General features: G+C 64.6%; 1 protein-coding gene across 1 annotated transcript; it reads right to left on the reverse strand.

The window, feature by feature from the left end:
* Positions 1 to 248: 248 nt before the first annotated feature.
* HS3ST6 (heparan sulfate-glucosamine 3-sulfotransferase 6) lies at positions 249 to 5,723 on the reverse strand. Its single transcript, XM_045541133.1, has 2 exons — positions 5,220 to 5,723; positions 249 to 982 (listed from the first exon to the last, which is right to left on the reverse strand). Exons 1-2 carry the CDS (start codon positions 5,630 to 5,632, stop codon positions 367 to 369), a joined length of 1,029 nt encoding a protein of 342 aa, XP_045397089.1. The 5' UTR covers positions 5,633 to 5,723; the 3' UTR covers positions 249 to 366.
* Positions 5,724 to 13,262: the final 7,539 nt, after the last annotated feature.

Raw genomic sequence — 13,262 nt, forward strand, 5'->3', positions numbered from 1 at the left:
GCAGCCCCCGGTCGAGAAGACAGCCCGAGGGCGGCCCCCAGAGTCACTAGGGCTAAGCTGTGTGTCTATGGGCAGGCCCTAAGCGTCTCTGAGCCTCACATGCTCACCTGAAAGGTGTAACCAAGCACACTGCCCACCTCTTAGGATGTCTAAGGGACAGGTGTTGGATGACACCGGGCACGCGATCAGTGCACCACTTCCCTGGTGGTGGCACCTGCACCCTCCATCCTCAAGGTCACATGGAAGAATCCAGATCCAAACTTTATTTCTTAAATATTCACCCCGCACGGGAGGCAGCCTGCACTGGCAGGGTGAGCAGACATAAATTAAAGTTGCTGAGCCTCCCCAGGCGGGGCCGGCCCTGGCTCAGTCCCAGCCGAAGTCCTGGCCGGTCATCTGGTAGAACTTGCGGTTGAAGGGCCGGTAGAAGTCCTGCAGGCGCCGCACCACGGCCTGCGGCACGCGCGGGTGAGGCCGGCCCTTGGACTTGCCCAGGCAGCGCGGCCGGCTGCTGCCCTGGGCCTTCTTGAGGCAGGGGAAGCCCTTGGTGGCGTTGAAGTAGAAGTGCTTGTCCGTGACCACTCGCTTGAGGCCCAGGAAGTCCTGCACGCGGCCGACCTCTCCCGCTGGGTCGCTGACCAGGCGCTCCCCGCTGACGAACAGGAAGTGGGACAGGGGGAAGTAGCGCAGCCAGTTGTCCAGGTGCTGGGCGTACAGGCCGATGCGCACGGCGCTCCAGGCGGCGTCCACGGGGCCCAGGCCATGGCGGAAGGCCAGGGTGCGGAAGCTGGGCAGGCCTGGGGTCTTGGAGAGCGTCTGGGCATAGTCGGAGATGGCCCGGGTCACAGGGTTCCGCACCACCACGATCAGCTTCGTGTCCGGGGACATGCCGTGGATGCGGTGAGGGGCCTCTTGAGTCACGAAGTAACTGGGGGTCTTCTCCATGGTGACCTGCCCGTCCAGGGTACGCGGCATCAGGCTCCTGTGTGACGGAGGGGAGGAGAGGCAGCCTGAGCTGACACGGCCCCTCCACACTAGAGGGGCCCCCGGCCTGCCAGTGAGCCTAGGCCACCAAGGCAGGCAGGCCCCCTCCCTGCTCAGGCCCAGCCCTCCTAGCTTGCCGTGGGCAGCCTGGGCGGGGAGGCGGGGCTGCCCTTTTGCTGCCGCTGTGCGATGGTCATGGGGTGGGGCCCGGATGCTCTTCTCTGCCACCAACCGTCCCAGGACTGTCCCTGCACAAGCACTGCCCTCCCTCACCCCACGGGCCAGCTCCCTCAGATCCTGGCAGTCCACACCCACAAGAGCCACCCCTCCCAGGGCTACAATGCACCCAACCCTGGCACTGCTCTCTTGCCAGACCCAGTAGCCCTGAGGCCAGCCCGCCTGGACTGGCCGCCCTGCAAGCCACTGCAGTGTAATCACTCGAGGTCACCTTTTCACTTGGTGGCTGACAGTGTCCCCAAATTAGGCATCAATTATTGACAAATGTCCCAACGAAGTAGCCCTCGCTCTCTCTCCCTCCCCTGAGTTTAATTACACCTGCTCTGACTTCGATTGCAGCCCTGCTAGTTCCTATCAGCCTGGGCCCAGACTCGAAATGCCAAAAGGCCATCAGCAGAGCCCAGCATGTTTGAGAAAAGTTAGTGACGTGGCTGTGCCTGGCCTGAGGACCTTTCCTGAGACCCTGGCCGCTGGGTGCCAGGCTGAGGGTGCCAGGCTCAGGCATTTCTGAAATGCCTCCCATTCTGACCCAGGGGAGGAGGGAACTGACCCGACCCCAAGGTTCAGGGGGAGGTGGCCGACCACAGCCCCTTGACTGCCCCAAACCTGGGGAAGCCCATCCTGAGCGCCTGCCCGGGCAGGCCCAGGCACCCCGGCCGCGTCCCGAGGCGGCACCTGCCAGCCAGGTCGCGCAGGGTGAGGTCGGGCGGGGCACGGCAGGGTGGGGCAGCTGAGCAAATAGCTCAGGGAGGGCTGAGAACTGGGTCAATAGAGACAGAGGCTGTGGGGACCTGTGCTAGGGAGGGGACGTCCCTGCCTGGCCATGCCTGGCCCTGCCTGGCCCTGCCTCCTGTGCTCTGAGGGGTCCCCCAGCCCCTGCCCCAACAGCCCCAGGACGGGCCCCAGCGGGAGGCTGACCTAAGTGGCCCCAAGACTCGGCCGCAGGAGGCAGGGCCTGGGTCTTCTCTTCCTGCTCAACCTCCCCCTCCCCGAGAAAACCCGGGCCAGGCCACACACAGGTGCACAGACCCACGCCCTGGGGTGCTTGGCTCCCCAGTGGTGGACAAGAATGCCAGGCTCCCTGACACCTCCCCGGGCGGGGCAGCGTTGGGGTAGGCGGCACAGGAGCCTCCCAACCCTCAAAACAAGGCCTCGGGGAGAGCTGGTCCACAGAAGTCCTGGGGACCATCCTTTTTCCTCCGTCTTGGTGACAGTGAGCGGAAGTGCCCTCCACCCCACCCACTGCCCCATTTCGAAGGCACCCATGCTGAGGCTCAGCCACCGAGCAGGAAGTGCCGAGGGGGACGCTGGCCTCGGCCCTCTCGCCCCTGCGCTGGCTACAGAGGGCTGCAGGGGCCGACCTCCCTCTGGCCCAGCTGGAAGGGAGGTGTCTGCTCTGCTGCTGCTCCCAGCACCCCTGCACCCCACACCCTACCTCTCATAGCCGGAAACCGCGTGGGAACAGCACCCAGCCACCCTGGGGATGAATTCAAAGGCCATGGGTGGCGTCAGCGCCAAGGTCTGAGGCTCAGGGCTGCAGCCTGGTGCAGCCAGCTCAGGCCCCCCCTTTCCCCAGGGAGAAGTCATGAGAAGGGGAGTGTGCCCCCCCAGCCTTGCTGCAGAGATCCCTTGGGCCCCTCCCAGGGAAGGGCGCCAGCCCTGGCCCCCATCCTCACTCTGGCATTGACCCCAGGAGCCCATGCTCTCTCCTTTCCCAGACCGGACACGTCTGACTCTGAAGACCCCTCCCCCTGCTCCTGCAAATGCTACCCCCGCATGCTTCCTCTCCAAGGAAGTCAGAGCTCAGGGGGGAATATGCTCCCAGACCCGCGCAGAGGAAGGGTGTAGGAACACGGAGGCGGAACGAGAACTTTCGGGGCCCACTCTCACACAAACCAGCTGTGAGATCAGAGATCTCCGGGATCAATGACTTACCCTCCCCAGGCCTCAGAAGTCTGTCCCAGCTGGCATGGAGGGGGAGGGCTCTGGGAGTGAGGGTGAGGGGCAGGACTCTGACCCCTACAGGCAAGCATCTGACAAGCTGCCCCTGGGACCCTCCCTCCCTTCCGCAGAGCCCACCTCATCTGGTGTGCATTTCCCTGCGGCTTCCAGCCAGCCAGGGCTAACTGGGCACCCTGACCTCTCCTGGGCCGATCAGGCGGGCCTGGGACCCAGCGGAAACCAGTTATGCTCCGAACAGGTGCCAGAGAGTGCTGGGGGCTCACCCACCATCCACGGAGCCTCTCCCCAGGATCAAGTGGGGGTAAGTCCCACAGAATGTCCCTCCCCTCCTCCCCCCAGCCACTGCTATTGCAGCCCCTTCCCTACCCACACCCCCCTCACCTCCTCTTACTTTTCCAAAGTATTATGGCCAAAGTGTAGCCCCCACCTGCCCCAGACGGGCACCCCTCCCAGCTCAAAGCCTTGGTGAGGGGGTGACCCCAGCACCTGGCAAACAGAAGGTGCCAGTGAGTGAGTGAATAGATGAACAAAGGCTGAGTTTGGGGATACTTGTGAGTGACTGACACACCAGATTAATGGGCCAGGGACCAAGGGAGCCAATCCCTCCCAATCCTCTGAACCCGCCCCTCCCCCCATGGAGGTGGGGGTCTAAAAATGAGGAAGAAAGAGTCTCTCCCAGGGCTACAGTCTCCTGCACAGCCCCCACTCCCATCTGGGCATCAGTGTCCCCAAGAGCCCCTCCCAGGGCTGAGGATCTGACCCCCAGTCTCGGCCTGGCCCCGGCTGTCTGTGGCCCCATTCTCCCCAGACCGAGTGCCAGAGCCCTCAGAATCCTTGCTCTTTGAGAACCTTCTAGAGCTAAACCCAGCCGAGATGCTCTTGCTCTGGGGTCGGTGGGCTCTGAAGTTTGCGCTCCAGTTAGCTGCCTGTCCTCAACCCTCTCCCCTCTCCCCTGTCACTGCTCCTCCTCCCCGTCCTTAGAGCTGCAGGGAGGAGGACTGCGTGAACCCTGCTGCAGTCCGGGAGGGGGCCGGGGTCTCTCCCTGGAGCCTGAGCTGAGGATGGCAGCATTCGGCCAGGCGCCCAGGATGGCCTCATCTTCCCTGCACCACCACCTGGCTTCCCTGGACCCCTGGCAGCACAACCCCCCAAAGCTCAGGAGCCAACCCCCCACTTCTCACAGAGGCCCCGCCCTGCCTGCCCTCCAAACCCGAGAGTAGTTTTAATGCAAAAAGCAAAGTTAGCAAATGGCGGTGGGGAAGGCAGAGGAAGAGGATCTGAGAACACAGACTGGTGCACCTGGAGCCAAGAGTCTGGGTCCTGCCACTGCCCCCCCCCAGCACTAATTCCCCAGGTGACCCTGGGCAGGGGCTCAGCCCAAGCTTGGGGATAACCAGCCACCAGGACGGGCTGCCTTAGCTGGGACGGGGTGCTCCCCACATTCCACCACGGCACCCCAAGTCCCTCCTGGGTTGGGGGTAGGGCAGCCACAGAGCCCCATGCTTGAGGCTGGAGCCTGAACCTCTGCCCTCGGACCCCCACTTAGAGGCAGTTTCTTCCCTAAAGCCTGGTCTTTCTCCAGACTCCCAGGACCACCAAGGGTGGTCTGGCCAGGGTCGGGGGTCTTGGGGAGGCTGCAGGGAACCTGGGGGCCCCTTCCTAGGGTAACTAGCCAGCGGTCAGATGGGCAGACATGCCCAGAGAGACCCAGCCAAGGAGGCGACTGAGCAGGAGGCCTTTCTAACGCTCCCAAGTAATCCCACTGGCTTGAAACTACTTCCCGGCTGGATCGCACCCCCTCCCCCGCTCTTGCTGGTTCCCTCAGCAGACCCGAACCAGGGCTTTCCCCGAACTTTCCAAAGTTTCTGGGACCCGCAACCAGGTACCACTCCTCCTTTCGGAGCTGCGTCCTTGGGGTCCTGCCCGGAGACCTCGCCCCGCTGCCTGCCCAGTGAGACCCCGGCGCGCACGAGGCCCTCCCAGGAAGGCACCGCCGGGCGCACCAAAGCCGCGGGGCGGGTGCGCCGGGAGCTCACCGGTACCAGGCGAGGCCGCGCGCGTAGCATCTGTCGAAGAAGTGGGGCTCGAAGCCGAGCGCGCGGACGTCGGGGTGCAGCCGCAGGAACTCGAGCAGCGCGCGCGTGCCGCCCTTCTTCACGCCCACGATGAGCGCCTGCGGGAAGCGCCGGAGGCCCGGGCCGCTGGCCACTGGCAGAGCCCGCGCTCCGGGGCGGCGGGCGGTGCGGGGCGGCTCGGTGGGCGCGAGGGCGGGCGCGGGGCCGCGGGCGGCCGGAGGGCAGCGGCCCGGGAGAGCGCAGAGGCAGTAGGCGCCGAGCACCAGAGCCACCAGCAGCAGTGGCGCGCGGGGCGCCCGCAGTGCGGCCCCCTGCCCGGTCCCCGCGCTCTGGCCGTCCCCGGCCCCGCCGCCCAGGCCACCGCTACCTGCCATGGGGTCGCGCCGCGCCCTGGCCCGAGAGCGGGGGCCGCAGGCGGGCGCGCATCCCGGCCAGCGCCGCGCTCAGCCCGCGGGCGCCCGGCTTCTGCTCAGCGCCCCGCTGCCCCGGTGCCTGGGAGCGGGCGGGGGCGGGGCCGGGGCCGGGGCGGGGCTGGGGAGTCCCGCCCCCTCCCGGACACCGCCGGGACAGGGACACGCCGGCACCCACCGACGCCTGGGCGCGACTCGGAGCCGCTGGGACTACTTGGCGGCTCCTGCGCCGAGACCCAGGGCTCCGGTTCGCTCGGTTCCGGCGTATTCACCCCTGCGCAGGGAGGACGCAGCGGCGGCTGCAGATCGGAACACAGGGCAGTGACAGGGCGGCGCGGGCCACAGAACCCGATCTTAGGGGGCCGGTCCCCGCCGCTCTGGGACAGGGGCCGCAGGTGCGCGGGCCGAGCCCGGGTCTCCGGGAGCGGGAGCCTCATCGCCAGGCCCAGTGGACCGAAGGAACGCGTGGACCCGGGCGCCCCGCCTGGGAAGGGAGCATGAGGCCAGGCCAGCACCCTCGTGCGCAGAGGGGGCTCCCAGAACGTGGGGGAGGGGTGTGCGGCGGGGAAGGGGCGGCCTTGCACTCCCCGCCGACAGTCGGCCCAGCGATTCATCAGGGTCACAGCCCTGCCTGCAGGGGAGGACTAGGCGGTCCCAGTTACCGTTTTAGAGTCGGGGAAACAGGCTCAGAGAAGACAGCCGTCCGTCCCAGGGGCGCGGTGGAGAGCTGAGTCCCCTGACCCTGTCTATCGGGTCACACCTCCTGCCCAGCCTAGTCCGCCTGCCTTCCCCTGGGATGTGGGTGACCAGGTAGCAGGGGTTGGAGGACACCCTGTGCTGCCGGGAGGACGGGCGCTCAGCTCCTGCCCTGGGAGCTCCTCCGAGGGCTGCGAGAGTCCCCAGCCGAGGTTGGGACACTCTGCAGCAGCTTCATCCCCCCAAGGTTCGCGAACAATCCCCCCTCCCCCGCAGAGCCTGCGCGGAAGGCAGAGGAGAGGAGCCGGAGCCTCCCAGAGGGGAGCAACTTGCGCGGCCTGGGGTAGAGCTAGAACTGGACCTGGGTCCTCTCTCTGCCTCTGCCCCAGCCTTCCCGGCTGTGGGGTGGGTGCCAGGCGGGCACAGGCTCCGTGCAGACGCCCAGCCTCCTTCCAGCCAATGTCCTGACGCCTCAGTCCTGGGTTCTGCTCCTTAATGAACAGTTCCGGGCCTAATGGCATCTGGACCAGTCCCAGCAGGCTGGGCTGCCTCGGAAGTGCTGGGGGCTTCCGTGACCCACAGCCATTTCCTACCTCCCACCTAGGGGCAGCCCGGCCAGATGGGGCCCCCCAGGGCTGATGGGGTGGAGAGCACTGACCAGGCCCCCAACCAGGGTCCAGATGCCAGGGCTGAACCTGCTCGTGAGGGCAACCCGCAGCCAGGAGCCCCGCGGGCAGGTTGGTTCAGCACCGTCTGGAGAGCCTGCCGGCACACCTGGGGTCATGGGAAGTTCTTCCGGTCTAGCTGAAAACGGGATTTGTTCCAGACAAGCTGGCTGTCCTTAGAACTGTGTCCGGGGGAGGGTCCTGCCCACCCTGCAGCACCCACCAGTCTCAGCAGTCACTGTTCAGGACTCCAAACTCCAGTTTGTATTCCCTGGTGGCCCCTCCACCTCCCTGTGCCAGCACCAACATAGTCATTCCCATCTCCTGGCTTTTGCTCTGCCATCCCCCTGCTGGGCGACTGTGCCTTAGCCCCTCATCTGCTGAGGGCCAGAGGACCTTCCAGGAGGCATCGACCAAGAACGGCAGGACGCAGACCATGTTGGGGCAGGGTGAGGTCCAGGGACAAGGCGTCTGCATGCAGAGTTCTACTGGAAGCTGGCCCCCTGCCCCCACCCTCCATCTCCCCTCCCGAGAGGGGTGGTGCAGATCTGGGCTGTTTGCTCACCAGTGTATCCCAGCACCTAACACAGAGCCTGGCACCCCGCAGGCGCTCAATAAATGCTGGTCAGTGGAAGGCTACGAATGGGCGGAGGGCTCAGGCAAGGCTTTCTGGAGGTGACGGTTAGTTGGGGAGGAGGAGACCAGCCTCCCAGCAGGGAGCCCCTGGAGGGCAGGACCTGGAGCCCATCCCTGGGGTGGGGGCTGAGGCTGGTTCCAGTCCCACCCTCTCTGGCCACATGGCCTCGGGCTCTTCCCAGCCCTGAGCCCCTGTTCCTTCTTTGTAAAACAGAGACCCCGATCCTGACTCTGAGGTCCTTTCTGGTAGTAGCTTTACTGAGACACAATTCACAAACCGTACAACTCAGCCACTTGAAGTGTACAGTCCAGTGGTTTCCGGTATATTCGTGATGTTGTGCAGTCACCACCACAACCCATTTGAGAACATTTTCGTCACCCCAGAGAGAAATCCCAGACCCTTTAAGCAGTCACTCCCCATTGTCCCCTCCCCGCCAGCCCCTGGCAACCGCCAACCTACGTCCTGTCTCTGTGGATTTGCCACTCTGGACATGTCATAGAAATGCAATCGTACAACGTTTGTCCTTCTGTGTCTGGTTTCTCTCGCTTAGCACAGTGTCTTCCCGGTGCATGCATGTCGCGTGTGTCAGTGCGTCATCCTTTGCTTATGGCGGAATGATGCTCCTTTGTGTGGACAGCCCACATTTTGTTTATTCCTCGTCACCTGAGGGACATTTGGGCCGTTACCACTTTTTGGAAGTGCATTATGAATAATGCTGCTATGAACATTGGTCCATAAGAGTTCGTGTGGACCTGTTCCATTTCTCTCAGGTGTGTACCTAGGAGAGGAATTGCTGGGTCTTATGGGATTCCATGTCTGACCCCTGAAGAAGGTGATAATTTCAGATCCTTCCTCTCTGGGCTCCTCACGCACAGGGCTGTGTCCTCCCCCTCCCCAGATGTCTGGGCATTCCTCTATCTGCCCCTGCCCTGCCACCCCACCCCTGGGCCCAGCCCCAGCTCCCTGCTGGCTCCTGCATGACCCATGGATGGTGGATCCCCTCTCTGGGCCACACAGTAAAAGAGAGACTAAGCCATGGGGACATAGGGTGGGGGCTGTCCCTGTGCCCCGGGAGGGTCACTCACCTCTGTCTGCTTGAGCCTCCTCTGCCAAGAAACAGGCGTTAGCAAGTTCCTTCTGCCCAGCTGGGTCTCTCAGGGGCCCAGCAGCTTTGAGGGTCCCCCACGCCTGAGCTCCTCTGGACCCCTGTCCAGGCAGGACAGCCAGGCAGGTGGTCTGTCTGTCCACCCGCCTTGCCCGGCCTCAGACAAGCAGTCAGCATGTGGAGGAAGGCCTGATGCGGCGGAGGGACAGTGTGGGAGGGAGAAGGCCCAGTAAACCCCATCCCTGGGGGAGACGACACAGAGGGCCAGAGCAGGAAGGGACAGAGAGGGATGGAGTCCCAAGGAGCACAGTCATGGTGAGAGCAGGGCCCAGCCTGGCCTCACAGACCGATGACCAGCATCCGGCTCTGTCTGCCCCTTCTCAGTCTTTAACTATCCCCTTGCGGGCGGTTGAGACGCCCATCTGCCTCCGCCTGCCCACGAGCTCTGCAAGGGCAAGGATGGGTCAGTCTTGATCCCTTCTGTGGCTGCACACCCAACCACGGCAAGTGCTCATAAATGTTTGTTGAGTGACTGAGTGACTGTCAGTGTGTGTATGTGCACGCAGTGTGTGACTGAGAGTGTCTATGCGTGTCCCTCACCCACACCCCTCTCTGCCTCTTTCCCAGTCTTTCTGTGCCCAGGCTGGGCACCCCCGGCCCAGGCCCCCCAGCAGCAGGGCGTGGCATGGAAGCAGCTGCCTCACTCTGGAAAGTGATTAATAACACTGCCTTTCCTCCCTCCATGTGGGATTTCACACATACAGGAACTCTGGGAACTCCCTCCCTTAAAACCACACCCTCTAACCCCCAGACCCGCTCCCACAGCCTGCTGGATTTGATTCGGAGCCTGCAAGGGGAGCAGAGGGGGTGCTATGCCCAGAGGGCAGGCCCAGCTGTCCTTGATTTTGGTGGGTTTTTCCCCACTTCAGATGCCTGATTTGCTGGAGCACATAGAGGATGCGGTTCCTCCCAAGGAGAGGCCCCGGAGAAAGGCCTTCCCCCATCCCACCCCCCCAGGCCCACAGGGCCAAGCCCATGGCTGGGGACGGGGCGAGGCTGGCAGCAAGGCCCTGGGGCCTTCAGGACTGACTCAAGCCCAGCTCTGCCCCCTGGCAGGTGACTGGGCAGCCCCATCCTCACTTTTCCACTTCACCGAGTAAAGGTGACACTAGCTCCTGCCTCTGAGCGCCCCATCCTAAGTGCTCTGTGACTGTTCTTTATGTTAAGGGGGCAGAGGACATGTCACAGTGACCACAGTACAAGCAGGGGTGCCCTGAATCTGCTCCCTCCTTGGGGGACCCGAGCACCTCATAATTCCGTCTTCCCTAGGGACGAGAGTGAAGGGGGAAAGCCTCCCTGGCCTCACAGTGGCGAGCCAGTTTGGTCTGCCAGAACCCAGGACATCTGGTTCCTGGTGACCTGGGGACACTAACAGAGAAAGGTCCTGGGGCTGCCCGGGGTTTGCCAGGGCAGATCAGATCCCCAGCGTCAGGAGGGACACAGGAAAATCTTCCCCTGGGCAGGAGTAGAGAGGAGCGAGGGACGCAGGGTTTGCCAGGAGGAGCCAGGCCCCTCTCCGTGGAGGGGTGGCCCCAGCCTGCTTCCAGCCAGGCACCCTCCCTTCCCTGGGGTGTTCCTGGAGGGACCAGCACAGAGGGCCATTTGCTACTGGTCCCTGCTTGTCCAGGGCCGGGAGCCGGGTCCCCAGGATGCACAGCTGGGCCCTGAAAATTGCTACTCACCCACCAGCCCGGCAGCTCAATTCATAACGTAGCAATCCTTTACCCAGGCCTTTATCCCCAAGGAGGGTCTCAGGGGGGTGCAGGAGGGTCCCACAGAGCCTGGGCTCCCCCATCCCCACCTCCTCCACCTTCTTGGCCTCAAGCCAGACCTCGGCATGGAAGCCCTTCAGCCCCGAGGGGAGGGCAGGGCGTCATCCAGGTGGTCCCAGGTCGGGCCACTGGGGCTCTGCGGCCGAGTCTGTCCAGCCGTGCCCTGTCTGTGATCCCCATGGCTGGGAGGTGACCGTGAACACCTGGACACAGGCTCAGGAGGCCCATGCTCTGCAGAAGGCACAGGACAGACGTGCCTGTCCCTGACACCGCGTGGGTGTGCATACCCTGAGTGTAGGTGTGGGCACAGGTGGAAGCGGGTGCAGAGATCCAGGCCCCGGTCACCTTCCCCCCAGTGTGGAAAGCCCCAGGTGAATCTCCCCACACAGCAGTGTCACAGCCAGTAAGCCCACTCTGAAGAGTAAGTCCAGCCTGGCCAGCAGACAGGACCCCCGGGCCAGGCCCCACTCCACCCGCGCTCACCTCCGGGGCAAGCGTCCATCCCCAGCTGCCCAGACAGGCACATGGCCAGTCTTGTTGGGCTCGGTGCTCAGGAAGACCCCAAGCCTGGGGCAGCTGCCTCGCCCACCCCCACCAGGCCCCTCTTAAGCTTCAGGAACTTCAGACTCAGCCCCCACCCCTTTCTCAGAGAACAATGACTCCATCCCTTGTCCCCCACACTGGTCATTGCTGTCCTCTCTCTAGCTCCAATTGCCCTGCCCTCCCCCCAGCCCTGGACACACACCAGGGGCTCCTGGCCCCCGAGTCACAGGGCCCAGCAAAGAACCGCCCTCCCAGACTAAGAGAACAAAAAGCCACTGGAGTTGAGGTGGAACGGGGAGCCCAGGGCCACCAGGCCGACTCCAGGGACAGGAGCAGACCGCACAGGCCCTGGCACCGCACCCAGCTAGCTCTGGCCAGACTCTCCTCCCAGTCTCCGGCCACGGACCCGGCCGCCAAGCCCTGCGAAGCCAACAGTAGCTTGTAAATGTCCCGGGTGGAGATGAAGCACGGTAAGACAGGAAACCAGGGGCTGAACCATGGAGAATGTCCACGGTTTTACAAGGAGACAGGCTCTGGGGGCTGGAGAGGGGCTGGAAGTGGGGGCGGCTTATCCACAGGTCACCCTCGGCCTCTCCCCAGCACCTCCCCTCCCGCCTGTCTTTCCGGGGCTCAGCTGACCACAGCCCTAGTGCCTGGGACCAGGACAGGGAGAAAGGTGGTCCTGGGGTCCGACCATGCACGTGCTCGTGCAGATGGGGAGTACACACCTGGCACCTGTCCTAACTGTGCAACCCCGCAGAAGGAGAGGGCAGTAGGCGGTGCGGTTTGATGAGCATTTGCTCACGTGCTGCTACTGTACGTGGGACTCACTGGGCTCCGCCTTTGAGGAAGAGGATGAAATGCCGCGCTGCAGCTGATGGCCTTGGGGAGCTCTTTGACCTGGGATGGAGTGAGACCTGCAAGAAGAGCTGTGCGTATAGGAGGCTCGCCCAGGGCCCCTGCGGGGGCGGCAAGGGGAGAGCCACTGCGGCAGAGCCACCAGGAAAGGCTTCTAGAAGGATACTGACAGGTGGGGAGGGGATGAGGAAGGGAGGGGACCAAGGAACTCCAGGAACACAGGAATATGTTTCTAGACCCGAGTCTGCTTTGCCTAGAGGGCAGGCGCGAGGGTTTGGGGCATAAACACAACGTAATTATGACAAGTACCACCGGGCTCCTTTCCAGACAGGAAATCAAGCTGGAGGTGGGGTCGGCCGCGGACAGCGCCTGCAGGGGCCGTGGGAGCCACCGAGGGGGCCTACTTAATACCTGGTCTGCCTACTATTTTGCACAGATGGCTGGCTGGGGAGGCAGCTAGGCGCTGTCTCGGTTGTGGGGAGCGACGTGGGCAGAGCCGGGGGCCCGGGAGGCGGGCCGGGCTCGCGTGATCTGGCGTCCTCCTCCGCCCGCGCCCCGCCACGCCGCCGTTGCCACCGCCCCGTCCCGCCCGACCCCAGCCCTGCCTCGGTCGCGCTGGCTCGGGACGGGCACCCGGGCCTCGACTGCTCTCGCTGCATCGTCACTAGCGAAGCCAGCAAGCGGGTCCCCGCGCCAGCAGCCTCGGACGCCCGGAGGCTCGGCCTCTTGGGCGCGGGCCGCGGGGCCGGGGTGGTGCGGGGACCCCGCCGTGTCGTCGGAGCCCCCGCCGTGTCGTCGGAGCCGCGGCGCCCGGGCGGCTCCTCGGAGAACTGCAGCGCCGTCCCGCGCCTGCGCGCTCTCCCGCCCCGGGCCCCCGGCAGCGCGGGGCGAGCGCGCCCCCTGCTGGCCCGTGCTGCACGCGGCCCCTGCGCCGGCCGGGGAGGTGGCCTTGACCGCGGCGGGCTTGGAAGCGGGTCGTCGCGCCCGGCCTCCTACGTATGGGCGTGAGCGGCACGGTGGCCTCGCCCGGCTCGGCGGTGACCTTCGCCGACCCTTCCGACGCCCCCTCCCATCTGCCCGCCCGCCCCTAGAGGGGAGGTTCCTGAGACAGGCCACCCGCGCACCAAGGTCCCGGCTGTCCCTGGCACTTGTCACTCAGGGGAAAGAAAAGCTGGGTGAGCAAAAGTTCAAAGCATTATCAGTTCGCTCATTACGCAAACGTTTGCTGCCCTGGGCTCCTGCGGGGTTCCACGGTGTC

This window comes from Lemur catta, chromosome 2, assembly GCF_020740605.2.
Source record: "Lemur catta isolate mLemCat1 chromosome 2, mLemCat1.pri, whole genome shotgun sequence".
NCBI classification, from domain to species: Eukaryota; Metazoa; Chordata; class Mammalia; order Primates; family Lemuridae; genus Lemur; species Lemur catta.

Coding starts and splice junctions, on each gene's coding strand:
- HS3ST6 (XM_045541133.1), bottom strand. CDS start 5,632: ATGGCAGGTAGCGGTGGCCTGGGCGGCGGGGCCGGGGACGGCCAGAGC. Junction 983..5,219: donor CGCGGCCTCGCCTGGTACCG/GTGAGCTCCCGG, acceptor TCCGTCACACAG/GAGCCTGATGCCGCGTACCC.